This window comes from Strigops habroptila, chromosome 8, assembly GCF_004027225.2.
Source record: "Strigops habroptila isolate Jane chromosome 8, bStrHab1.2.pri, whole genome shotgun sequence".
NCBI classification, from domain to species: domain Eukaryota; kingdom Metazoa; phylum Chordata; class Aves; order Psittaciformes; family Psittacidae; genus Strigops; species Strigops habroptila.
The window spans coordinates 49,949,893-49,977,748 of record NC_044284.2 but is presented as its reverse complement, the minus strand read 5'-3'; the positions used below and the strand labels follow the sequence as shown (position 1 = coordinate 49,977,748).

General features: G+C 39.5%; 2 protein-coding genes across 30 annotated transcripts in view; one reads left to right on the top strand and one right to left on the bottom strand.

Moving 5' to 3' along the window:
- FUBP1 (far upstream element binding protein 1) overlaps positions 1–1,650 on the bottom strand; it is a 42,869-nt gene extending 41,219 nt beyond the window's left edge. For 18 of the 27 annotated variants that reach the window (XM_030493920.1, XM_030493921.1, XM_030493919.1 and 15 more), the window contains exons 1-2: positions 1,420–1,650; positions 100–190 (exon numbers count right to left, since the gene is read on the bottom strand). In XM_030493920.1, the coding sequence (XP_030349780.1) occupies positions 100–190; positions 1,420–1,533 (205 nt within the window). In that variant the 5' untranslated portion in view covers positions 1,534–1,650. Of the gene's footprint in view, positions 1–99; positions 191–698; positions 851–1,048; positions 1,146–1,419 lie in introns of those variants that run through there. The other 9 variants (XM_030493929.1, XM_030493928.1, XM_030493935.1 and 6 more) reach the window with 7 other exon arrangements.
- A 169-nt stretch (positions 1,651–1,819) lies between these two features.
- Positions 1,820–27,596, top strand: DNAJB4 (DnaJ heat shock protein family (Hsp40) member B4). Of its 3 annotated transcripts, none has more exons than XM_030493953.1 (4): positions 1,820–1,993; positions 19,243–19,525; positions 22,464–23,038; positions 24,520–27,596. In XM_030493953.1, exons 2-4 carry the CDS (start codon positions 19,315–19,317, stop codon positions 24,751–24,753), a joined length of 1,020 nt encoding a protein of 339 aa, XP_030349813.1. In that variant the 5' UTR covers positions 1,820–1,993; positions 19,243–19,314; the 3' UTR covers positions 24,754–27,596. The 3 variants fall into 3 exon arrangements, with proteins under 3 accessions (XP_030349813.1, XP_030349815.1, XP_030349814.1); XM_030493955.1 differs by lacking the exon at positions 1,820–1,993 and adding an exon at positions 2,049–2,385; XM_030493954.1 differs by lacking the exon at positions 1,820–1,993 and adding an exon at positions 3,988–5,557.
- Positions 27,597–27,856: the final 260 nt, after the last annotated feature.

Genomic DNA, 27,856 nt, shown 5'->3' with positions numbered 1-27,856 from the left:
CAAACAAACAACAACCCACAAACAAAATCACCACCTACAATTTTTCCAGCACTATGGCCATACTCAACAAACATAAATCCAGCATTAACGAGTGCATACCTCCATCCTCAAGAGGTCTTTTTTGTCCTCCATAACCGTAATCGTTTGAATTCATTGATGTGCCAGCATCTCCTCCAATTTTTGCTGCAATCTAAACAAAAGGCAGATGGGGGGGGGAGGAATTAAAACTCCATCAATAAGACCTCATTTATTCCAGGTCTTCCGAACAATTTTGAGCAAGTGCATGACGGCTGCTAGGAACAGTTTTGCTCACGGATATTTTATTTTATAATATCTTCAAGGAGACTTGCGCTCAGCATTCACCAGGAAACCTTCCTACGTTTTCTCCATCGGTTGGGGAAGAAATAAAACACCATGGCAGGAGGGTTGGAACTAGATGATCTTACCGTCCTTTCCAACCCTAACCATTCTATGATTCTAAAAACCAACTACTCTTTAAACAACAGAAACTTTTTTTTTTATAAAAAAGGGTTTTCCTTTTCTACCCATTCTCCCTGGAAAAATAAAACCAACCAACCAAAAAAAAAAAAAAAACAAAAGAAAAAAAAAAACACCCCACCGCTAAAACTACGCCAAGCATTAGCAGTCCCGACAAAGCTGGGCCTTCAACTACTGCCAAAACCGCGACCGATTATTACCAGACAAGGTGAGAATTTTGCCCGAGAAATAATGAAAACATCGCCTGTGGTGCAAAAGCTACAAATAGAACTCCGGGATAAAGAACTTCCCACAAGACGGCCCTGGCCGCCTTCGCTCCGCAGGCCGCAGCCCTTCCCAACCGGTTTGAGCAGGTTAGCGGGCACCGAGGGCGCCCCGGGGAACACAATACGGGCCGCGGGAGGAGCCGCCTTCTGTCCCGCTGACCCTCCGCCACCCGCGCGGCCCAGCACGGCGTCGGGAGCCCGATAATCCGCCGCGCCGCCAGCTGAGATTTCGCCTCCCCGCCCGCCTGCCGGCAGCAGGGACCCCAACGCGCCGCTCTCCTCACTCTGCCGCTCCGCGATGGCGCGGATCGCTTCGAGCCGACGCACTGCGAGCGCCCACTCCGCCAGCAGGCAATGGCGGAGCGGTGGGAGCCGGGGACTGACTCAAAAGCCTTTTCACCGCCCGAGGAGGGCGGGCGGACGGCGCGGGCGCTCGCCGCGGCGTGCGCGGAGGGGGGCGAGGGGACGGGACGGGACAAAGCTCCCCCCCATCCCACCTCGCAGACACATATCGGCGTAGGGGCCCCCCCTCCACACGTCTCCTCAGAACGCAGCCCGCTAACTCCTCCCGCGGCTGAGGCGCCGCGGCCTGGTCAGCGGCTGCCTCCGGGCCGCGGGGGCCCATTGATCTGGTAGAGCCGCGTTACACACACACCTGCCTAGCCCTCTGCAGCGCGTCTTTAAAGGCATCGTTCACTCCTCCACCTCCACCGCCGCCTCCCCCAGGCGCGCCCGAAGCAGGAGGGGGCACCGTGGAATAGTCCGCCATACTCGCTCAGGCACCGCTTCCTGCCCCACTCGCTGCCTGCCAAGAAAGAAAGAAAATGGCGGCGGGCGGGAGCCTTTCACATTCCTGCGCGGCATCGTGCTCGGGGAGGGGGGGGGGAAGGGAAACGCGCGTAACCTCGCGAGATTTCATCGGCGAGACTTCACTAGCATGCCGGAGAACGGTGAAGAAGCCTCGCGGCGTTTCGAGGCTTTGCGGGGGTGGGGGGAGCTCGCGATGTTTCCATGGTGGCACGAGCCGTTAGACACGCCCTGTGATAGGGCTGGGAGCGTCACGTGGCGCGGGGAAGGAGGGGCTCAGAGTGCCGCTACAAGGCGCTGCGGGTAGATCTCGCGTGATTTGGGTCCGAGCCGTTAGTGCGCGAGTGGGAGCCGCTGCTCGGAGTGTGGAGGGCGCCGGGAGCGAGCTTGGCCCGGGGGCCGTCTGAGGCAGCGTCTGTCGGGTGAGTGGTGAGGGCGGTCAGGGAAGGGGCCCGAGGGCAGCCGGCAGCACTGCGGATGCGGCTTGGCCGCCTGCCCGTCCGCGTTAGGTTGTGCCTGGGGACGTGTTTGGTGTTCTGGTGGCTGTATTCCGTCCCAACCGCTTCCTGGGCTAGCTGAGGACCGGGGGGGGGGAGGCAGCTGTTCTGAGCGGAGCGGTGAGCCGGGCCTTTTCTCCGCTTTAGCGTGGCGTTGTCTTGTACAGGGGCTGCTCCTAATGCCGTGCCGTTGCACGGCCGCCGGGCGCTGTCAACGCGCACGCTGTGTGACGCGGGACAGCTAGGAAAAATACAAGCTCCGTTTCGGGGAGGAAACCTCGGTGTCTGGTGGCGGAGGCTTCACGGTGGCTGGAGAGGTGAGGGACACATCTCCCGCTTGGGAGGGTCGATCTCCCGCTTAGAGGCAGAGCCGTTGGGCTGGGGCGGCACAGCCGGCGCCCGGGGCCGTGCGGCCCGTCCCCTCGGCCGCGTTCCTTGCGGTGCCCTGCCCGTTGTGTCACTCGGGCGCGGCCCGGCGCTGGCTTCCGTCGGCTTTTCGTTGCTTCCACCGTCCTGTGGAACGGGGCAGTCTTTTTCCGTTCACTTTTCAGGGAGCTTTATTTGCCGCCTCATGCAGCGTCCAAGATTGTGTATTTCTTAGTTGAAATTAGTCACTGTTACTGTGCAGTTTTTACAGTTGGATTTTATTTTTTTTCTTGGCTGCGCAGCCACAAGCTTAAATGAAAAATTAGGGCTAGTAATGCTTTAATCTGGGCCTTGTTTAGGTCCTGTGACGTGCTAGGGATGAACTGTCGTGCTGAATATGGATGACAGTGTTGTGAAGTCTTCACATCTAGATAAGGTCATAGAATATCTACTTAGCTATCATAGTAGTAGAGACTGGGTAATGCTGAGGGGAAACTAAGCTGTACAACTGCTTTCTATACTGTTCTGAGGGGATGCTTTGCATTTTAAAAATTATTTATATACCTCGAACTGTAGCTTTTTCATGAGCTCTTTCCTTACATAAATATTTGGGAGTTTTTAACTATATGTGCTTTTAAGCTGAAGAGTGAGAAGTCTCTTGTAACCTAAATGAGTAGTCTGTGTGTTTGTTGTCAGTAGTTTAAAGTAAGCAGCTGTTGTTTTGGACTTTGCCTAGTTTTGGGCTATATGCAGGGAGGAAGCAACTCTGTTGGAGTCATATATGAAAATGCATCTTGCTGTCTTCTCTTTCACTAGCCTTGTAGTTCCATGCTGCTTTGAGAAATTCGTGTTTTCTTGCTGGTCCCTTCAGTTCTGGCTGTTTATAAATGTGATCATTTTAGTAGACTTTAAGACTAAGAGCTGCTGCTGAGATCAGATTATCCTGCAGTTGCAGCCCAGATAATTCCACCAAAGAAAGCTGAGAACATGTGCTAGGTTTTTTTTTTTTTTCCTTCTGTGAAACTTTTGAAGTAATATAGCTCAAAAGGATTATAAGATTAATATATTCCACAAAATTAAAATTCCTACATGCTTTTAGGCAGATTATTGTATATAATTAGAGCTAGGTGAAATTTGCTGCTGTGATACTTCTGCTGAAAAAGCCTGTTCAGAAGAATTATCATACCTTCCATTAATGTAGCTGTGTTAGCTGGGGAGGGCAGGGAGAGAAGCAAAAATAGGTTTGGAAAGTGGGAACTTATTTTTTATGCTTAACTCTGCTTTTTCTAAGCAACACTTTGACCTTGAACTATTTTTCCTTTGTTACTGAGAATTTGGCTATGTATACCAGCTGTGCTATGCAAATCAGTAAATTGAGCAATAATAGTTGACTGTGAGATGCTGAAGCTAATGCTGGCTACTGGCTATGCCTTTTATGGCTCTTTACTTACTAGATGTGGAGCATCTATGTTCTTTGCTTTTTATGAAATGGGCTAATGGTTCTTTGTTAAACTCTGTGAGAGGAGCCCTTAACTGTATAACACTACTATTTTTAAGCAGTTATAATGCCTTGGGCTAATGAAAACACTCTTGTCTGGGACTGCAACTGTTCTAGTTGCATTTGTAAACAACTGATAAGTGAATGTCAATTTTGAAATTTTTTTATCAGCTTTTTACTACTGTGTGAGGTGCTTGATTTGAAAGCTGAGAAATTTAGTATATGATTCTTGAAGTTACTGTAGGTCTTAGGCGTTCAGATAGAACATGAAATTTAGCAAATTACAGAGGAGAGTAAGATCTTAAATCTGTATAAATATTAAGCCCTTATTTTCACTGTTCCTGATCTAATGACCTTTATCAACAGTGAAAGAGTTACTTCTATCTGTATTTCCCATGGTGGCACTTAGAACCTATCTGCTAGAAACCTGTATCTCTTAAGCACTCTCCATTTCCTTTTATTAAATGATACTTCTGTTGAGGGAATTATCCCTATGGGATTAATTCCTTCGTTTTAATATCTTAATGGAGTAGGGTGAAGATCTAACCCCTTAACATTGAGTGCTAACTGCAATATTCTTTCAAGTGCTTTGCTGACTGGTAACAGCAGCATGCACCAGGTTATTCTGCTTTCTTACTTGCAAAAATTACTTATTGCCTGTTTTCTGAAATCTGCCTTCTAAGAAATTATATGTGATATATTGGTAAGCAAACATCTGCACTGTGCTGCTAGAGCATGAGAACTTTGGTTTTGCTGTGTAAAATAAGCCTCACTTCTACAGTAACTCCTCCTTACTAAAGAGGAAAGTATAGTAATCTACCACTTCCAGAATTTTTTTAATTAGTGGACAACATAAGAGGTAACAGAGTGTGGAATTTTAAAATGTCTTTCAGTATTTCTTTTAGAGATTGGAGGAAGGTGTCTCCCTTAACTAAACTTGTCAGAAAATAACTTCTGTCACGGTTTTCAGGCCATAGTTGTTGGGTTTCGTTCAGTAATCATTAGACTAGAACATTCTGGTAGATGTGATTACTGAGAAACAGGTACTTTAAATGAAAACTTGACAAGTCAGAAAATTTTATAGTGTGGATTGTCATAGACTTAAGTAATGGAGAGTTTGGGGGGGGGAACACTAAAACATAAGCAAAAAAACCCCCACATCTGTGTGGTTTTGAGTTGTTTTTAATCGAATATTGTGTGTGTGAAGGAATCCTTACTTCTACCAAAAGTTAGTCTGGGTATTTTAAATTAGCTAGTTTCAGGTATTGCAAAAGCATAGATGTGCAAGTGTGGAACTGACCCAAATCCTCTGCATAACCAAGACACTTCAGTGCATGCTCGCATTTAGTTCTGTGGTTGGTTTTAGGTTTTTGTTAGGTTTTTTGTGTGGTGCGGTTTTTTTGGTGGTGTTTTTGGTTGGTTTTTTTTTTTTTTCTTTTTTGGTTTGGTTTTGTGTGGATGCGTTGTTTGGGTTGGTTTTTTTTTTGTTGTTGTTGTGGTGGTGGTGGGTATTGTGGTTTTTTCTGTTCTTGTTTTTTTCCTTTTTAACGATTGAGTTCAACTTTGATCTCTGTGACCGGAACAAAGGGTAAGGCAGTCCTGAAAGAAGTGATTTGCTAGTACAGGTAAGGAGACCTCTCACAGGGTCATAAACTATTTCTTGTTAAGTTGCCTCTGCAACTTTCTGGGTACCATGTTTTGTTTAGCTTTGCCTCAGTACATTAAACACCTCTGTAGGAAAAGTGATTATGGTCTCTAACTATCAGAGAAGGATAACCATTGTCATAGCTTTACATCTGCTCACTTCCACTTTTTGCAAGTCATTGCTGGTGTGAGGAAATTTGCAGTTGGTTTCTGATGATTTCATCGCTTTGGGAGATTTAAATCGACCAGTTTGGATCTTAACAGTCAGTTCGTGCTCCTGCACTGGCAAAGGCTGTCCAGGATCTGCAACATTATCGGTAGAAAACTCCCTTATGTAACTACTGAGAGAAGATTCAGCATGTTCTCTATGTCCAAACAACTGTTGATCTGTCGCGAGCTTTCATATTTACTACATGTGCACTGAAGAAGTAATTAAAAATTTGAGATTTACAATTTGGATCTGAAAGAGAATGTATTGGTGGAAAAACCATAATATCAAAGCATAAATTAAACTGTCTACAAAATCTATGCAATGTTCATAATTAAGTTCTCTTTTGAGATAGATGGGGGTCAAGAGGAACAGTTCTTAGGACTGAAATAATATTACTGTGCAGAATTCACCTACTTAGATCACCTACATAGGGTGATCTAAGTGATGGCCAGCTGTCTTCCTACCTAGTCAGCAAGTACTCCTTTTATGCTTCATTCTAGATAGATGCAGGGGCATGGTTTGTTACTCAGGAATTGGAGAGGGTAGGAAAAAGTATTTGTGTGAGAAGGTGGGAATGTTGAAGAGGGGCAGCCTCCTCTGCTGCAGCTGCTGTCACATCTGCCTTCATTCAGTGATGATAACGCAGCTTTTTTTCTTGGCTTCTGGGAAAAGAGCAAGAGTGGATTTGCTCTCTAAGCCCATATCTGGTCCCCTGTGTACCAATTTTTATGTAGTAAGTTTCAAAAATCTCTAAAGATTTGGAGTTCTGGCTTACATTTAGTCATGCTGCACTTAGCAAAACAGTTTTACTGTATTAAGTGTTTGAAGAAGAGCTGTAGAAATACTGTAGATTGCTTAGAGCATTTGTCTTGCAGATTTTACTCTTGTCAATCTCGTGTATTTTGATTTAAAGCTAGAATTGGGTTGGAGCTGCTGAAAGGAAATCTTGTAGTAAAAGGGAAGAAGGGGGCTTTGCCCTAGGGGTCCTGTTGATGTCTACCAGCAAATTTGATTCTGGGCTTGAGGACAGTTGAGCAGTAAAAGACTGATGTGACTAGGATTTTGTCTAGCTTACAGAAGGCTATTAAATTTTATTAGGTGTGTCACAAATACTGACAGATAGATCTGAGACCATGCACGTCTTCTTTAAATATTGCTGAAGTATGCAATGAGACACTGTGGATCACCATATAGAAAGAATGTAGTACAAAAGGCAGTTGGATAATATGAGTCAGTGTGATAATGTGGTCATCAGTGTTCAGATTCTGACTTGTTCAAGGGGGGTGGATGTTTTTGTGTGGATGTCATGGGAAAGAAAGCTTTGAGAGCTCAGATAATTTGTTTGCTGTTGACATTTGCAAAACTCCTCTCAGATGGTGGAGAATGGTGGGAAGAAAAAGTGTGAAAGGCCTCACTTTAAATTGGTTGATGGAGCTAAGGCATAGAAGTTGCGTATGAATGAGAATTAAGAAAGGCAGAGGTGGGGACTGAGGGACTCCGAAAGGGAGAGCAAATAATGCAGCAGTAGCTGTAGAGGATAGAATGTATCCCTCTATCAGCAAAGCACTGAAAAGTGTGCTACAAGTCCTGTTAATAAAACTGTAAATACGTGTTTCATTAAATTAGGCAGTAATGTTCAGAATTTGAATCTCAAGGTGGGGAAAACTTGATTACTTTAGAGATTGGTGTACTTCCTAATGACATAGGCCTGATCCCTAGTAGTATTCTTTCTACTTGCTGTTTAATTATAACTAACAATTGTATTTGTTAATTTGTGAGTCAGAGCACCTTATTTTTAACCTAACCGTGCATGTATCGGTGTCAGATAGATAATAAATGCATAGAAAGGTAAATATCTCCTGAGGGTGAGGAAGAAAGAACTGAAGGATTGGTTTAGAAGCTTTAAATGACTAATCCCTGCAGTCCATAAAACTGTGATTATGACTGAAAATCCTCTTAAACTTTATTGGTAGGGTAACATACATGTTCTGGGGAAAATAAATGTTTTCAGTGAAGTTTGTGAATGTGCAAGGATACTTTTCGTCAATAAATCAATATCCAAAGACAGCTTAGAGAAAGCTGTGGTCTTAACTGCCCCTTCAGTATCAGGTGGTTAAAAGTATCTTGGTGTAATCATTAAAAGCCCAGTTGTGTTTAAAAATGAGCCCTCAATTACAATGCTGCATAAAATGGAAAGGGATGAATGTTTCTGGGTTAATTTTGGATACCACTCAAAAATCAGTGATGTGGATGTCATGATATGACTTGATGTGAGTGAAAAGCAAGAAAACAGGAGGTTCCATGCGTTTAGCTTAAACAGAAAACCATACACCTGTAAACCTTTTGACTGTGGATGGGTATTTCCTGTAGAGAATATAAAGAAACCTGATTTGAGCTATCGTTGAAACATTTGAAAGAGTAATGAGCAACTATTTTGACTTCTGTTACCGAAGATTCTTATAAATATAACTAGGGCTGCCTTTATTTCTGTCTCCTGTAGGTGAACAGAAGTACATTCTTACTGGTATATGTTCTCCTTTCAGATTAAACAGTTGTTCTGACATCTTTTCAAATTCCTGTCTTTATGCAACAGTTAAGCGTGTGTGTTTTCAGCCTAGCATGTAAAACTAGCTGCGTGAATCAGCAGCTGGGTGGGATTTCGACGAGCACACTCTGGAAAAAGCATCGAGTGTGACCATCTCCTTTTGCTTATGTAAGAACAGTGTGATCACATGACCACAGCAAAAATGTGTGCAGTTCCTTATTTGGTAATGAATTAATAACTCCCATCTTGTTGGAGTATAATGACAATTAAAAACAATACAGTGCAGCTTAGTCACTTCTCCAAGTGGATTTACTTGTTTTTGCAATTCGTCTCTTCATCAAAACTGAGAAAATAGCTTTTTTTTCTATTGGGGGAAAAAAAGCATCTTCAGTATACCCTTCACCCTCTTACATGTGATCCACAGCTATGATCAGTATCATGTTTATTCATTTTTTTTCTCTCAGCTGTTCTGTTTGCTGATAGTTTTTCAATTGTGTCAGAAAACAAGGAGGAAAAAATAACTTGCAGACATGACTTCTGTCTGTTCCTTAATTATGGAACATGACTGAAGTAGTGATAAAACTCTAGATGAATGTGTCAGTTGAACATCTTCATCATTAGGAAAATATTTCTATAATGTGTTATGTTCCACTACTGAATGTTCCAAACTGGCAGTGTGTTGGGGCTGGTTTTATTTTTTTAAATAGAATGATTCCAAATGCTTAGTGGTAGGCTGAGAACCATCGGAAAGAAAGACTTCAGGTTCAGAGCAGGTCATATCTGAGTTGTGCAAATGCCAACTTCCCAGAGATTTTTAGCAAGAGCTAAACTGTAAGTACTGTCTTTATTCTACAGGTGCCTGAATGCTCTGCTGCTGCTGCTTCTTTGCTGAGACAACAGGTTGTTAATTATATTGTTTGGGGGAAGAAACCCCTTAGGATTTCTTTGCTGTGAATGAAGGGATTGCTACCATAGTTAAGGTAAACTCCAATAAATTGTTATAGGTGGTGGATACCCTCCCTTATTTACAGCTGAAAGGCTAAAAGAGGAGCTGTTGTATGCTGCTTCCACTGAAATGGATATTAAATTAAACAGCCTGCCTACCCTAATGTTTCCTTGGTGATAAGGTAACTGTGATAACTAGTTTTATGTAGGGTATTGAAATAAATGCATTTAAAATGCCTTCAAAAAAAAAAAGAAAAATTTTCCATTCCAGTTTCTTGAAGGAAAGTCATCAAGGGTTATTGTAGAAACTAACACTATTTTTCCATTGTCCTTTTCCTGTTAATCAGTACATACCACTACTATTAGGTCACAGAAGTTCTTCTACACCAGGATTCATTTGGTAGAAGCACTGGTACGGAGCCAGCCCTGGTTCCCAGGGTCTGAGCTGGCTGGCCTTATGTCCAGTCTCAGCTAGTTCAGAGCAAATGTTACTTTGGTTTGTGCCAGCTGGCTCTGGTCTGTGGGATGGAGAATGTAGGACTGCAGGAGTAGCGTATGAGTTTGCTATTCTGTCTCAATGCTTTCAGGGGAGATTTTGGCATCTTCAGTGCTGCAGTAGTGGGGCTGAGTCCAGTGAATGCTAATGTCGAACTAAGCCTCACGTTTACTGCAAACAGGAATATTAGAAACATCTTTACACGTGTTACTAAGTACCTGTTCTAAAAAAGCCTGTTTATTGTAAACAGCACCCCTTTATGTCACTTAGATGGAAAATGGTACAGATATATTTAATATTTATTGCTTATTTTCCAAGGTTTATATCGTAAACAGATCTGCAGGTAGGAGAACGAGGGCAGAGGTCTACACATCCTTTTTATATACTTGTTTTATAAGAAAAGATGGGAGAGGTGGCAGGAGAGAAAGAGGAGGCAAGCATGGTTGCAAGTGGTACCCTGGATTTATAATTTCAAGTCAGTTTCAAGTAACATGCTTTTAGTGTATGTACATTAAAAAAACTCCAACAAACCAAAAACCTCAACAAATCACCAACACCCCCCCAAAAAAAAACCAACCCAAAACCAAAACAAAAAAACCACACCTACCCCCCCCAAAAAAAGGGCAAAAAAGCTCCCACCAACCCTCCTGCCAGTATTATTTTTTTTTTTTAAATATATGCAAAACAATACTCCAGTTTTATGACAAGGGAGCATGTTAGAATAGAGTACTCAAACGCTTCTAAGATGTTGGGTGGAGCAGACCTCTAGCACTTGGCTGAACCCATACATTTTGACAGCATCTGTGTCTCTCTGAGGTTGATTACATAGTGCCAATGCTCACATTTTAAGCTTCTATGTTAGAAAGTGTTCTTTTTTTACAACATGGAAGTGGCTCAATTACCTTATATTGAGATTTTTTGTAACTCTAATGAAGGTGTTCATCTAGAGACCCGCTGAACCGGTTGTCCATTAAGTGATCTGTTTAGCCCGGTAATTTGCATTCGAAAGTGGCCATAAGTAGATGCTTCAGGGAAAGTTAGAACAAAGGAAACACCTGGTTGTCTTTCCCCCTTCCTAGGCTTCCAAATATTTGCAGCTCAGGGAATTCCTGCTCTGGCTTCTCTGTCGAGAAACTTACAGTGAATCTCTTCTATACTATTTTCTTCAGTGTCCCACTGAAACTGTTTTTGAGTGTCCTTTAGCAGGTAATTCTATCACTTGTAGAGCTTCTTAATTTTATTGTTAAAACTGGCTTCTGCTAGTTTCATGTAGTGGCTCTGGCTTACATGGGAGTAGACCATGAACAGTTTGTTCCTCCTTCTCCTTTCTCTGTCATTTGTAGACCTTGTAGACCTCTGTGGCTTCTTTCTGTCTTTACAGACTGAAGAACTCGAGCCTCCTCAGTTTTTTCTCATGTGGGAGCGTTTGCATATCTTTGATCATTTTTTATGGTCCTTCTCTGAACATGTTTAAAAAAAAAATTTTTTTTTGGGAAGTTGAAGGGAACAGAACTGCACCAGGGTTATGTTGTAGATGTACTGTACTGTTCATATGATATTATAGTGTTTTCTGTTCTGTTCTCTGTTCCTTACCTAGTACCTCCTAGCACTTCTCTGGCTTTTTTTCCTGGCTACCAAGCAGTCTTGTATTCTTTTTCACACTGATCAAAATTAGTCAGCAATTTTTTTACTTTTTATAAACGGTATCTATTTTATGTGGTATACTATTCATGGTGAAAAAACAGTGTAACATGGAAGCCTGTGGCATATGTATAACCAATAAAATACTCCTGTGTGACAATATTTAAAACATCTGCAGGGTCTGAGTATGTTAGCACTTGAGAATCTGAAAGACTTGCATTGTATGTTGTACAGCAGTATGTTGTTTCTTAAAACAATTACTGGAAAGGCTATAAAACTTAATATATTCAAATAAAAAACAACTAGTGTTGGAGGGAAACTGAACAATTACAAAGCCTTAAGCTTTTCATAATATTAAAAATCTTTACTTGTTACACAACCAGCGTGGGAAGGTTGGCAACAAGGGAGTCGGAAACCTGACTGGTACAGTGTGATAAATATCTAATTAAGTCTAATTCTTTATTTGCATGTGGGTTGTTTCAGGACAGAATACCTTGAGTTCTGGATAAATTTGAGTGTGATAGCAGTCAGAGCCAAAAGTAGTTAGGACAAAAATCCAGATTTGTATGTCAAATTGAAAGGAGGAACTTTGACTACTCTATTTTTCTGATTTCTTTGCCCCAAGCTGGTAGCTTAATAGTAAATTGTGCAGAATTCATCAGAACAGAATGTTTTCTTAGATGAAGAGGAACTTCAGCTTCCTTATGATTTTTTTTTTTTTTGTAGTAACAGTGAGAAGATATTTCTCCTTACCAACACAGTACACTTTTCCATGTAGAGGTTTACAAAAGTGTGTGGCAACAGTGTTATTTACTACGTGAAGTTTGTGATAGTGTGATAAATAGGCATAGTCAGTAATATGAGGGAACCTCTTAAATATTTTGCATGATTGGCATTTTTCCTGGTTGACCAATCAACTTGTTTTGATGAAGAGTCCCTTACAGAAATTTATGTGGGTGGGAACTGGACACTGAATCTAAGTAATGAGTTGAAAAGCACTTGTGGAATCTGTATTCCTTCAGAAGAGGGAAGCCTTAATCTGTAGATGAAAGTAGTTTGTGTCTGTGTTGCTTTGTGTGACCATACTTCAGATATTCCCTTTTTTTTTTCCGCCTAAGCGCAGTCTGCTACTTAACTGAAGTAGTTAATCACACCATTGTGAAGTAAGGGGGGGTTAGTTGCATTGTCATCAACACGTTACATCATAACTGAGTCCTAAGAACTTTGCCTGCTTGCAAGAAGATGTTCGTTCCATCTCAGCAGTGGAAAGTTAATTTTGGAAAATTCTTCCGAGTGTATTTTTTTTCTTCCGCTACAGTAGTGATTATGACTTAGTAGACAGGAATCAGGTATGAGAAAGCAATTCTTTGTTAATGACATATAAGTTTGCTATGTGGTGATGAGGGATCAGCGTGCATGTGTCGTTAGTGTCCTAGTCATGTTTTTGAAGATAGTTGTGACTGTGTTTAATATAAAATTACTTGAGATTTAGATAAATTTTTCTTTTTTGTTTTTCTAGCATTGTCTGTATCAGAAATATTCAATTTCCGAAGAGAAGAACCCAACCCTGTAACTTAATATATAATAAACAATAGTAAGTTTTAATGTGAAAATACGATGGACGTTTTCAGTTGTGCAGAACATTTCTAGCTTTTGGTCTGTTGTTACAAAAGTAACAAGAAAAAGAAAACTAGTTTAAAAAAAAATTGCTGGTGCCTGCTGTCTTGTCATGTAGATTTTCCAAAGAAGATTGAAGGCTGCATGAATCACAGGCTTAAAAATTCATTTTGAAAGTTCAGAAGTGGCAACATTATATCTCTGGGTCATAGCAGTATGCATTTTGAGATAGAACACTTGAACTTGAGCTATAAATTCATGTCAGCTCTGGAACGTATATTTAAAGTAGGCTTTCCCACAGAAGACCTTTGGCTTGCCGTCAGGAGCGTAACTTTATGATATTTCAGGAATATAATTTTGAAGCAGAACCAGTACTACCAATATAAAATATTTTTGTTGATGCTAGGACTGGTATAACTTAAAGAAAATGAATTTTAATTGTCTCAAATAACTTTGTATTCTGCAGTTTCATTTAATATCTCTTCCTGAACCAAAAATAATCAGACCAGTTCTTTCCAGACAATGCTATCGACTTTTTAAATATAGAAAGTATAGTAGGTATGTGTCCTATGAAGTACTGTTTCCCACTGACTTAGATATCTCCCTAATAGAAGACAGATATTTTTGTAAAGCATGACTATACCTATCCCACTGCATTTCTTCATTTTTAATCTGTGAGGAAATCAGAAGCCAGCAAGTCTTTTTAGTGCAAGCTTCTATTGTCAGTGAATTGCATTAAATTGCATTGTTGCATGTGCCTTAGGAAAGAAATTATGATGTATGTAATACATAAACTAGTGAATACTTTGGAGTCCATTTCAAGTTGAATCTTTTACAAGTAGAGTGTCGCCAAGACACAATGTATGCAATATGAAAATATAAAATTATTGTACGTTTCTTCAAGAACGCAATAGGTTACTCAAGAATGCTCTTTAACAAAGTTAACGTCACTGTCTATTGTAACATTATAATTCCGTTATTATTTTAAGTTTTTATGTGGTATTTTACTTTTATAATTTACTTAGATGTAAAATCAGCCCTAGAATCCGTACGTACAATGAACTTCTTACTTCCATCACAGTAGCAGCATGTTTCTGCAGAGAACGAGTCCAAACTTGATAAATTTGGGTAGTTACTTGAGTATGAAGTGTGTGACTCAAGTTTTTGTTGTTTTTTTTTTTTAGGGCTGTTGACTGATTAGAAAGAATTCTTACACTCTGCAGGTCTCATTTCGCACTTTGTTAGATGTATAAAAGCCATTTCGACTATTTGTTGCTTCTGTTGTAAGCTCTATAATTTCTTTCTATATATGAAACTAGCTACTGAATACTTCTGTAGTGAAATTATTTAATGAATTCATGAATGAGGTTTGCTTGTGCAAGGTCTTATTCACAATCCGAAAGTATAAACATAGCTCAGTTAACAGCTACATACAATTGAAGATGGTGGGTAGAAAGTCATTGTCAAATTCTTTTTCTCTGGGAAAATAATGAATGGTCTTATAGTAAATTTTACTTTTGTATATGGATGTGCTTTCTTCAAATCACTGTAGAGGAAGTGTCAATTTATTCCATTCATTAATGTGGGTTTGCAAATATTATGATACTTAATTGTGAAAGAGCTTTTTCTGGGGAGGGATTTGGCTCCTCTGCCTTGACATTTACATGCACATGTGTATTTATAGTTGTGATCTGTCTGGAATTTGCCTTTGTGGTTTTGTTTGCTCTTTAACTTGTTCTGTGATCTAGTCCTGCCTTTTTCATTTTTGTTTCTGAGGTTTAATAGGTGATGAATGCAGAAGATATGGCTTAATTTATAGGAAAAAATGAGCATTTTTATTCAACCTCACATATTTCAGGGAATAATGATACTGTCCTGCTTAGAAGCTTTTCCTTAAAATAACCTTATACTGGTGCTAATTTATGATTAATCTAGAATTTGAGTTCAGTATAACTTATTGTGAATGTTTCCTTAATTTATTTCAGTCCTTATGAAGGCTTCTTTAAAGAGAGCAATGAATTCAGAGTTAATGTTTTTGATGCAACTGTTTCAAGACCTGGAAGTGGTATGACCTTGCTCCCACTGTTCTGCCAAAGTTATGATGTGTAGCACTTGTCCATATGTACATGAGTTGAAGTACAGTTGTTCAGAGCGAATAGTGGGAAAGATATTTTCAAGCCACAATTATTTCACTGAAATACTAACTCAAGTGAAATGCTGAATGTGAGTAGTCAAACTCAGTCTCAGAAGTGAACGTGAACTATCAAAGGGACAAGTTACAGCTTCCTAGTATATATTTCATAAACATTTTTAAATTAAAAAAGGAATTCTTGTATTCCAAAAGTGCAATGCTACTTTCTTGGTTTTCATCAAAGAAAATAGAAAATCCTCTAGATAACAGTGAGCTTAAATTAGGCAAGTTCTGTATGGTTTCAAAATTTTATTCGTTCATCCTGAGAATATTTTTTTTTTTTTAGTAAATTGTTAAAAAGTTAAAAAGCTTGAATTGAAATTCCCGTTTTATGTATTCGAATTTTAATTTGGACTGTAACAAATAACATCAGTGTAAGGAAGCATGGAACAAATACAGGCTGCTAACTTTCTTAGTGCATAAGAAGAGTACTATGACAGTACCCTAAAGTAGGTAGGGGACACTTATTCAGCATTTAAACAAAAAATAAAAATCTTATTCAAACATATTGGAAGTGGAATCTTTTCAGTCTAGGAGAGTTTTTTTAAATGCTTCCAATTCTAGGTGTTTATGGTAACATACATAATAGAGAAGATAGGACTACAGTGGCAAAACTAAGGGGGTTTTGGTGGTAGTGGGTGTTTTTTGTGTGTGTGTGTGTGTGGTTTTTTTGGTGGTGGGTGGTTTTTTGGTTCCCCCCCTCTCCCCCCAGCTGTTTTGGTTTCTGTTTATCTGTGCTTGCTCGAAGGGACTGCAATGCCAGAAGTCCTTGGAGAGTACATGAAGGATTTTCTGTCTTTTCTTTTCCTCTGAAGAGGAATGTGGGATAAAATGACAAAATGGACAAAAAAGAATTGCAAAGATCAGATATTTAGAGTTCTCAAAATCTAGCAGCTGTGATTCATCTGTCCTTGAAATTGCTCTAATACTAGAAGATTGGAAGATGTAAAAACTTATCACAGTTACCAAATGGATTTCCAGTGTCTTAAGATGTCATGGTATGGCTGGATGTACCCAGATGGTAATTAGCGCGATCATTAGATGTTCATTTTGTGCATGCTAGTCTTTGAATAATGATAATTTAAAAAGGTTTTCACTACTTAGAAGAGATATCTCTTCTATTGCAAATTGTTTAAAGAACTCGATAACCATGTGAGAGGAACTGCAGCCTACATGTATTTCCAAAAGATCTCTGATTATATGAGAAAAGGAAGGTCTCAGCAATAAAGAAAAAGGAGGAACATGTTTTCTGGAAGGTGGTGCTCCAGTTATCCTGTCAACTCTTAGAAGACATGAAATTCTAGACTGTAAATTCATTCTGACATGAAGATCCCCTGCAGAGCAGGAAGTAGAAGTAATGTAGTCATTGCTGTACATCTTGCTCAGAATCTTAAGTGACTTCATTTTGGGGGAATAACTTATCTAATTAGGGGTATAACTTGGCACTTATGCCAGAATAGCGTGTTCCTCTCTGTAGGGAGAGAAAGGATGCCTGAACAGTTACTCACTGTGATTGATTGTCAGAATGTCCCAGTGTAACTTTTGTTGTTGCCAGAATTTGTAAGTTTTGACATTCAAGGAAAACAAACTTGGTTTAAGAAGAAATCCTGACCATTGTGTCTTTTAATGAAACATGGGAAATTAATTACTCTGATTTTCAAAGGGAGTGCTGAGCTTTGCTAATTGCAGCTCCTTCAGTATCCTTTTGATACTTTAAAAGAGACATCAGTGTTTTAATATTCTCAAAGGCGAAAACTTCTTGCACCTTGTTTTTATTAAACTAGTGTATGCATCCTCTGCTACTTCCATTGACCAGAGGTTTTGTAAAACGTAATGAAAAATACAATCCTGAAACTAGTCTGAGTTACTGCTGTTCTGACAATTCCATTATATGACAATACAGTGACCCAGATGTCATGGAGTCCTTCTCAGAAGCTCACTGGTGGGAGTACTTCAAGTGATGCAAGTCATGACCCCACCAGATGTTGCTCAAACCATCCCATGGGAGCATAGCTGAGCATAACAACTCCTTGCTCTCTAGTTTCGCAAGAGATTAAGGCTGCTCTAAATCTTACACTGTCAATGGTGATGATGTTTGTTTCCTGTTGTAGTTCAGTATATGATAACTGCTGGGTTTGGATAGTGATTTGTCCTATTTGCAACCACTTCTAGAGCATAGTAAGGTTAAAACTGCCCACTAACACATGTAAGTAAAGTAGCTTCCTAGGAAGTGGTACATAAAATCAACTGAAGTCCTGTTTTAGTTCAAGCTGTTGTACCTACTGCTTTTCAAAACTCCATAGCGGTGAAAATGCTGAATTTAGGATGCGATTCTATGAGAATTTATCTGAACTACTAATTATAAATCAACAAAAGTAGCACTTTCAAAAGAAAAATAAAAAGAGTGATTAGTAAAAGACTAGCTTTATTCCATGTCGAGCTTGGCAACAACTTCTTTCTTTAGCTGTAAAGATTGATTCTGTAACCTTGTATCTCCCAGTGTTCCAAAAATGCAAGTAAGTCCTGAGAGATTTGGTGGCAAGTGCATTTGAAATAACTTCAGATATGCAGAAGTTCTTGCTTTCTCAAATATTGTGATGTAATCTCATCTTTATCTTCATAAAAAAAATATATAAATTAAGCAATTCCTGGATACATTGAGGAAATCTAGTCAGTTCTGTTGCAGAAATAGAAAAGAATAGTATGTGAGGAATAGGGGGGTGACACTGTCAGCCTCCTTCTAAGTTAGAGCAGGTTCTGGAAAACAAATAATATTGTTCCCTGAATCAGAAGGTTAGTGTTCTTCACTTGAGTTTGATGTCCCTTGGCTACTATATGCTGCCTTTCTTTTTATCATTAAAGGGCAGGTAGTTGAACCTAATTGTCTTCACACAAGTAACTTCATAACTGAGCCTGGAAATGTCTTCATACAGGTGACTTCTAGATATGACCAAAATGGTGTATTTTAATACTTTGTTCCAGAGAGGAGTGTTTCTTCAAGCTCATTAGTCTTGAAGTTTATTGCCATACTGACAAGTAGTGATAATTTCTTGACCTATAGCTCCAAAAGATCCAAAAGAAGTCTTGCAGGCAGAAACTTCCATACCATTCCCTCAGCATGAGAAATACTTCGTTGCACTGTGTATTGTAAAACAGATGCATAGAAACTAGGTATTTTTCTGTTGCTAACATCCCATTAGATGAAAGTTATCTGCCATACTTGTATAATAGTCTTGATACTACCTCTTGTGTAGGGATGTCAGGGCCTTCTGTAGTTGAATGGCTTGAGTTGTGGTAAACTGAATGGTGTTTTCTTCTCAGATTTGATTTCTTACTGTTCAGTTATATATGGCTGCAGTCAACTGTGGTGGAGGGTGGCCTAATTTTAAAGAAATTAAGTTACTCTTTCTGAAGCTTTGTAGTTAACTTCAGTGCAAAATACTCTGTATCCTTTGCTGGAAAGAGTACAAATCCACGTTGATATGTTTAGAAAACAGTTATGCGTACAGCTGTCTCTATAGAAACAGTGAAGTAAAATGCTATATTTGATTTATGTGGGCTCTGGCATTACTGTTGGGGGAATTGTCTTCAGAGCAGACTGGATTCAGCCCTGGTGGTGCAAGGCACTATCACACTATTAAACCTTTAAACTTTCTAGTTGCTTGAGAAGGGAGGAAATAGAAGTTCAGCATTTTCTCTGTGTGTGTTTGTGTGCGCGCATGCGTACGTGTGAAAGAGGGAGTGAAAGCTGTGCTGACTGTTCAGCTGGGGCAGTCGGGGAAATGACGTCCTGTATTATTTGTTGTTCTAGAAAGAGCGGAGACACGTACTGTAGATGGGAGGGCTCTAAAGAGGGCTGTGTCTTGTCCAGTGTGTATAATTATTTATAAATGAGCAGCAGGGGAAAGAATGAAATACAGAGAAGCTGTCTAGTGTTTCTTTAATGTATTGGGAAGTGTTGATTTGTTACAGTTCTGTTTGTTTCAATACCAAATTTGATTTTTGTTTTTCCTTCTCTAGCATCTCTGTGCTGAGACACTGGACAGTGCTTTTGCTATAGCAAGGAAAATCTGAATTCCTCCAACGCTCAAGATGGGGAAAGATTATTATTCTATCCTGGGAATTGAAAAAGGGGCTTCTGAAGAGGATATCAAAAAGGCTTACAGAAAACAAGCGCTTAAATGGCATCCAGATAAGAACAAGTCTCCTCATGCAGAGGAAAAATTCAAAGAGGTTGCAGAAGCTTATGAAGTGCTGAGTGATCCCAAAAAGAGAGACATTTATGATCAGTTTGGGGAGGAAGGTATGTATATGTCTGTTATACTCTGATCAGTCACTTTCATGATGTTAAAATGAAGCCAAATGTGTTGATTTTTAGGCAATGTATTTGAACTGCTTGGAAGTTTGACCCATTAGCTTTTTAAATGTATTAAAAAGTATTGCATTTTAAATGCGATCAAAATTTGAATTAAAAAGTAAAATTAAAATGTAAAATGTATTGCAGAGTTTTAGTGCTGATATAGTTTTTTAATGTTTTTTGGTGTTTGGGGTTTTGTTGTTTTTTTTTTTTTAATACTTGACAGACAAAAAAGTTAATGAATTAAAAAATTTTGTATGACCCACAAGTAGCTTTCTGGGATCGCTTACTGCTGCCTTCCCTTGCCATAGCACTTTTTGAGCTACAGTTGAAAGAGATATATTAATTTCTTAAATTTGCTAAAGGGTAATCTGCTTGCTCTAGGTAGGGTAGTCCTGAGCAGAAGCCCAGGTGTCCAGTCCATAGTTGTCCTTGGCTTCTTGCCTGGAGAGGAAAGAATTTGGCTGATGTCATGAAATACCAGAACAATTTTTTAGCTTTAATTGTAAACAGTGATAACATGCCAAGAGAATGAGGCCTCAGAAATGTCATATTTATCCTAAAATGGATATCTGGAGAGGATGACTTTTTTTTTTTTTTTTTTGGTTTTGACCGATGTGACTTTCAGTCTTCGGATTGAGCAACAGAGGAAGTCATTAACATCCCTCTCCTTAAATGTGTGGTATCAGAAATTCCACATGAAATAATTACTTCTGTTGTGCCAAGTAGGTCCCCTCACTTACTGCCATTCACTCAGGGCCATGTTTTTTGTTAATATAAAGGAGAACACTAAATAGCAGTACTTTGGGGAAAATTGTGGCTTCTTATGAATACATAATAATTTGGTCCTCTGTCATTCATAGGATTTAATATAATTAACATCCATAAATTCATGTAGAAGACCTTCAGTTTATACAGACGATGCAGGGTTTTTATGGTCTTTTGTTCCAGCGCATGAGTTCAAAGCTTTAGTGCTGTTACTGAAACATTCTAGGAAAAAAGCATTTATGTAGATACCTGAGGTCTTTATTGTTGCCTTTTGAGTCTTTTGCCTTCTTGCACTTGTTCCTTCTCACCCCCTGCCTCTTTTCTGTGGATCATTATATACCTATTTACTCATTTGCATATTAAGTTCTTGTGCAGCAGCTCATCCTAACTACTTTCCTAAAATAGCATTTTAGTCACTTTTACCAAAGAGCTTCAAGTAAAGCATTTAAAGCATTGCAGCCTTTGGCATCCTAGTGTTGCATACTTGAAGACAGAGGTTCAAAATGTAGATTTCTGTTTATTTGGGACATAATACTAAACTGAAGTATGAATTTTTGAGTGGTGAATCTGAAATACCTACTAATGCCTCAGTTGCTCTCTGAGCTCTTCAATTACATCTGAGAGCGTAACTGGAAGTTGTGAGGGAAAGGCAGTGGGTGGGGTGGGAGGAAGGAGGAAACATCAGTGTTTTTACAGCCAGGAACTTGATGTGCCTTCAGTAACTTTGAGCTAGCTATTCCAGGAAGTGTCCTTCTACTATCAGAGATTGACTACACTGATCTGCTTGTTTGACATTAACTGTACTGTGACAGAAGGATGTACTACATGTTGCTACGTACTTTTAATATTGTCTGGTATTGGGATGGGAAAAGCATTCTCATTCTAATGTCTTGGTTCAGTTAACCACTACTGAGCGTAAGCACAGAAGGTCCAAAACAGCCAAAAAAAACCCCAACCAAACTCCGTTTTCAAATTTAGAGAATGCATGCCTCACTAGTGTAAGTGTTCAGATTTTTATGGCTATGGAAGCAGGACAGCAGCTGTAGTACTGAGCTGTGTAAGATTGGGGGGAAAAAAAACCCCCAAAAAACCAAAAACCCAAACCAGGCAAACGTAGGTTTAGAAATAGAAGTATCTCTTAAGAGGACTTTCAGCCTTTCATCTTAAAGGTTTGAGAAAGTATCCTGAAATGGTCAGTGCAGGAGAGCACTATTAGGAGGAAATACTTAGAGATCATTTGTTCAGAAAGAGACATTTAGGAAAATTGATTTTTAGCTGGGTTTGGAATGAGAGAGCAGGAAATGCAAGGGACTCTCCAGTAAGAATTGTGAGAGAAATCTTATGTGGAAGAAATGAAATGTAGATCTCTCCTTGTAGAAGACAGAAGAGAAAGAACAAAGCTATTTGAGAACATTGATTGTTTTGCATAGAGACAGTGACAGTAAATGCAAGATTTTTGTACCCAAATGGGTCTTAGGAACTTCCAAGCTATTGTTATTTGTGGCTGCATTGAAAAAAGTTCCCATGTTTCTTACCTATTTTATATCATAGGAGCACAAGCTGTGGTAAGTTTGGGATGCTAAACTGAACATTAACGAGGCATATGGCTGCTTTACTATTGGCATGTTAGTTTTTACTCAAACTGAAAGGTAAAGAGGTAAAGCTAATTAACACCAAGTTAAAGCTGAGCTGTGGAGACTATGGATAATGTTGCATATGATACTGCATAATTTTCCCCAGAAGTGATCTTGAAGAGGAATGCAGCTTCCAACAAATTTTGCAGAACAAGAAAAGATCAAGTCTTCTGTTTTAAGATGCTAATTCTTTGAATAACTGGCTTCAATCATATGAAAAAAAAAAATAATTGAGGTTCGGAGTACTTGTTCTTCTGAAGTAGGGGTCATTCTAGAGCTTCAGAGGCTTTACTGCTGTTCAAGCTATTGAATTACTAGTTGGTACTGCATAGGCTGTTGGTGAGTCCTCATTGAAAAGGAGACCTTTTGCTCTACTGCAAAGACCTTTTGACTCATCAGTTCTGGTATCATTACACTCTACAATAGGAAAGCTTATGCTAATATTAGATTTGGTTTTAACTTTGCTTATTTGTCTTACTTAGGTCTGAAAGGAGGAGCTGGAGGATCTGATGGACAAGGTGGTACCTTCCGGTACTCCTTCCATGGTGACCCACATGCTACATTTGCAGCTTTCTTTGGTGGCACAAATCCTTTTGAGATCTTCTTTGGAAGGAGGATGCCTGGTGGCAGAGACACTGAAGACATGGAGGTGGATGGTGATCCATTTGGATCCTTCACTAGTTTTAGTATGAATGGTTTTCCAAGGGAAAGAAATACAGTTGGTAGTCAATTACGTCGTAAACAAGATCCCCCTGTAATCCATGAACTAAAAGTGTCATTGGAAGAGATTTATCATGGCTGCACAAAAAGGATGAGGATTTCACGTAAAAGGCTTAACCCAGATGGTAGAAGTGTCCGAACAGAGGACAAAATTCTTACTATTGAGATAAAAAGAGGATGGAAAGAAGGCACCAAAATCACTTTTCCAAAAGAAGGCGATGAAACACCTAACACAATTCCGGCTGATATTGTTTTTATCATTAAAGATAAACCGCACTCTCACTTCAAAAGAGATGGATCAAATATTATCTATCCTGTTAAGATCAGCTTAAGGGAGGTAAGTTTCTCTTTTAGTAGAACTCTAAATATTTAAACCTGTTACAGTGCGATACAGTGGCTACCCTGTGTGGCAGCAGTAAACTTCTGGTGGGGTTTGTTTGGTTTGGTTTTTTTAATAGTTTCACTTTTGTAATGTCACTGTGGCTACAGAGCACAGTTATTTATAGTAGAAGCAATAACTTTTGATGGAAAAAAAAAAGCTGAAGTTACAAACACAAATACAATTAACAAGTAAATCTAATACAGCATGCTTTTCACTGCTGCGATATGATTGCTACTTCTGTAGGACAAAGTAGAAATGTCTTAAATACTTTCACTGCCAACAAATTCTAAGTCTGCCTTTTTATGTCATAAGTTATTTCAGTGTGATTTCAAAGTACATGAAGATTGATTTCATGAGGATAAATTATTGTGAACAGGTGTTATACGAGCTATATATAACAACAGAAATGGTATAGCTTTTTTTATATCCTGTTCCAAGTCAAAACACATTGGCTTTCAAAAGGGAAAATCAGGAAGACAAGTGAGCAGAGTTCTTAAGAACTCAAGCCCTGATAGGTTTAAAGGATATTGTAGCTGAGTGTGTGTAACATGTTTTTATTTCTTAATTAGCATTAGGTGGAGAAATAAACTCCTGCTTGCATTATAAGCTCTTTGTGCACATGACGAGCTCCCTTCTTAAAGGATTCTTAACTAAAAATACATTTGAAGTGAGTTGAGGCACCTAAAACAAGATGAGGGAGAAAAGACAGTATTTAGTGTTGATGTGGATAATATAGTATCTTCATAGATAAAAGCCTATTTAGACTTATTGTATTATGTGAATTGGACATTATCAGTATAGACTAAGTGTGCTGAATCAGGTGATGTTGGAGGAATCAGAATGTTGCTATCAGATCCTAGAAATGAAAGCAAGCTATTGGGTAAAGCAGGAGGAGGTCTGTGATGTTTTAATTTTGATGCACCAAAATAGTAGTTTGCTTTTCTTTGAGCATTGCAAATGCTCTCTTAAGATGGCTGTGAAATTCAATGCCTCTGCTTATAGACACTTGTTCTGCAATGTCATATAGTATAGGTTGATAGTGTATTAGAGTAAACCCCTGTACAGTGCGAACACACAACAAATGGAACAGGACTCTTTCCAATGGAAACTGAGAAGCTGGACATCTGTAGAGAAGTATGAGTGAAGAATTCACTCAATTACTTTCTTATTTGATAGTCTTTGAAGGGTATATAAGCTCATTACCAATCAGTGGCCATTGCATAAGATTAGTAAATTCTGTGATATTCAATGGCAAATTGAAGCTTTCCCTTTTTGAGAGGAGCACTGTATTTGAATTTTGACATCTCAGTAGTGCACAGGGGAAATACGGTTTGGAATGCTAGTCTTTTCTAAATAAGTTAAATTCAGTTGTAGGTACAAGTAAAGTTCTGACCAATTTTTTTATTTTTTTCCCTCCTGATACAATTTTTCTTTAGGCTTTATGTGGCAGCTCTATCAATGTGCCAACGATAGAAGGAAGAACCATACCTATGACAGTAAATGAAGTTGTAAAGCCTGGGATGAGAAGAAGAATTATAGGATATGGTTTGCCATTTCCCAAAAATCCTGACCAACGTGGAGACTTAATTATAGAGTTTGAAGTCATCTTCCCTGATAACATTTCTCCAGCATCAAAAGAAGTACTTAGGCGAAATCTTCCAGTTTCATAAAATGAAGACTGTGTATGTCAGCAGCTTAAATAGGACACTGGAAATGCTGAGGACTGGCAAGTCTGTGCTTTAAAAGTGCAATCTGTAACAACTAGTGGAATATTTGTTTTTTTGTTTTGTGGGATGGGTGGGGGGGAAGTACTGTAATGCTGCATGAGAAGAAAAGGGTTAAGTACAAGTCATACAGGTGACTTCTGCAGTAGAATTTACAGGGAAAACCACTCGTTAATTTTACATCTTCCTAATCAGAAAAGTTTATTCATTATTTTGCCTCATGTAAAATGTAGTTGGTTTTTACAAAGACAGCACATATTTCTGATACAATACTTGAGCTTATATCCCTACCTTATCTAGAACATTACCCATTTATACAGAAATTGGAGATAGTACTAGAAATAAATATTTTAAAGAGCAAAACACGAAAAATATCATTTTTGTATGTTGCCTTCCACTGCACAAAGCATAGGCTGGGAAAATCAGCTTGGACTCCTGAACCACCCCTAGTGGAATTAAAGCATTTTCCTTATTGCCCCAGAATGTGTGGGGTATTACGAGTCTAGCAAAGGGCATGTGGCTTAAGGAGCAGGACTAGCCATTAGCTATGGGATAGTTCCTCAGCCTTCAGGCAGAACAGCAAGAAGAGATTCTACAAGTACATAAACAGCAAATGGTGGGCCTGCTGTCAAATGGGGTAGGGAAGATGAGGTACTCAGTGCCTTCTTTGCATTAGTCTCTACCAGTAAAACAAGCCTTTGTGGAAGCCAGGCCCGAGACCATTGCAAGGCCACTCTTAATTATCTTTGAATGGTCATGGAGATAGGGAGATCTTCCAGTAGACTGGGGAGGAAAAAAAAAAAAATCACTCCTATCTTCAGGAAAAACAAGAAGGAAGATTTGGTGAGCTACAGGCTAGTCAGCTTCACCTTAATCATTGGGAAGGCAATGGAGAAGATCCTGGAAAGCATTTCCAAAGACATGAAGGACAAGAAGGTGATCAGGAGTAGTCAGCATAGATTTACAAAGAGGAAATCGTGTTTGACCAACCTTGTTGCCTTCTACACAGACAACTAGCTTTGTGGATGATATGAGAACAATCCATGTTGTTTACCTTTGACATCAGTAGGCAGACTGATAAAGTACAGGTTTATCAGTGCAAGTGCAAAGTGAGGTGATTAAGAACTGGCCGAATGAGTGGGCATAGGGGAGTTGTAATTAGTGGCACAAAGTCCATTTGCAGGCAAGTCAGTAGTGGTGTACCCTGTGACTTAATACTGGGGCCAATACTATTCAACACCTTTATTAATGACCTGGATTATGGGATGGAGTGTGTCCCTCAGCAAGTTTGCAAACCATATAAAATTGGAAGGAGTGGCTGGTAACACCAGATGATGTACTGCCTTTCAAAGGGACCTCATTGGGCTGGAGAACCAGACAGAGGATTCTCACAAAGTTCAACAAGGGGATATGCAAAGTCTTGCTCCCTGAGGAGCAACCCAAGGCACTAGTACAACCTGGGAGCTGACTGGTTGGAAAGCAGCGTTGCTAAGAAAGACCTTGTGGTCCTGGTGGACAGCAAACTGACTGTGAGCCAGCAATGCACCCTTGTGGTAATAAAGGCCAAAGCTTTGCTAGCAGGCTGAGGGAGATGATCCTTCCTTTACTCTCAGCACTGATGAGGATGCATCTGGAGTGCTGTGTCCAGTTCTGGGCTCCCCAGTACAAAAAAGATAGAAACTTACTGGAGCAAGTCTAGCACAAGGCTGTGTATGAGAGGCTGGGAAAGCTGGAGCTCTTCAGCTTGGGAAGGAAAAGACTGAGGGGAGATCTTACCACTGCGTATAAATACGTAGTGGAAGGCAATGGAGATAGAGGAGCTAGGCTCTTCTCAGTAGCTCTCAGTGGCAGGACTAAGGCGCAGTGGACACGAGTTAAAACACAGTGATTCCATCTGAACACAAAGAAACAGCTTTTTACTGTGAGTGGTCAAATATTAGAACAAGTTGCCCAGAAAGCTTGAGTCACCATCCCTGGAGATACTCAAAACCTGACTGGACATGATCCTGGGCAGCCTGCTGTAGCTGACCATGCTTGAGCAGGGGTCTTAGACTACATGATCCCAAGAGGTTCCTTCCAACCTAAATGATTCTATGAACTTGGACTTAGCACTTTGCAATAGACAGTGCTATAGGCCACATTCTGCAAACCAGGCTTAGCCCAAAGATGGGTGGAAAGATGCACAAAGAACGCTGTAAAAGCATTTGGCTAGTGCAGGTATTTAAAGGTCATGCTGATCGCAAGTATTTATTGTTTTCAAAGGCTGAACTTTACTCCCGTGAAGAAGAAGGAAAAGCCCAGGTCCTAGCTAAAGGAAAGTTTGCTTAAGACACAAAGTGGGGTGGGGGTTGCCCATGAACTTTAATATGCTTGAATTGAGTCTTTTTTGAATACAAATAGGAGTTACTTGTCTTTAAAGATGCATAGGGAAGTGGAGAGCCTGCCATAATAGTCTAGTTTTATAATACAGTAATAGGGCTGGTTCCCTTGATTGTGGTATGATTTTGGTGAAAGAAATGCCTTGCGGGTGTGCTTTATTACCTGAGTTTAAAATCATAATACAGTATTTTAACAAGGTTTGGGGTTTTTTTGGTGGTGGGTTTTGGTTTGGGTTTTTTTTTCTTTTTTTTTTTTCTTCTTCATAGGAAAATATGTAAGATTTGCTTTAAGCCTTTTCCCTGTGGAAATTTAGTAGTTACCTGCTCCATTAGGTAGCTTAAGAAATAGCAGTGTTATCTTCATATATGTGATTTTCTGCAGGAAAGTAAATCATATGGAAGTTGGGATTTAATTTTTACAATAACTTTAATGAGCACAAGAATAATCCCATTTCTGTTACTCAAAGGAATAGAACTTCTGGGAGATACTGTTCGAATCAATATTTCAACTGCAGATCTCTTCATAAAGTGTCAGCTAGCTGTAGTCTTACATCTATAAGGAACTAAACAATTGCTGGAGCAGTATCACAAAGGAAAAAAAAGTGCTGCTTAGTGCTTATGCTTATTGTTAACACTATATATTATTTGTTCAAAAAATTCCCATTTCAGTA

Excerpts from the sequence above, each read along its gene's own strand:
- DNAJB4 (XM_030493953.1), top strand. The coding sequence starts at position 19,315 with ATGGGGAAAGATTATTATTCTATCCTGGGAATTGAAAAAGGGGCTTCT. Across the intron at positions 19,526-22,463 it reads TGATCAGTTTGGGGAGGAAG|GTCTGAAAGGAGGAGCTGGA; the intron begins GTATGTATATGT and ends TGTCTTACTTAG. Across the intron at positions 23,039-24,519 it reads TTAAGATCAGCTTAAGGGAG|GCTTTATGTGGCAGCTCTAT; the intron begins GTAAGTTTCTCT and ends ATTTTTCTTTAG.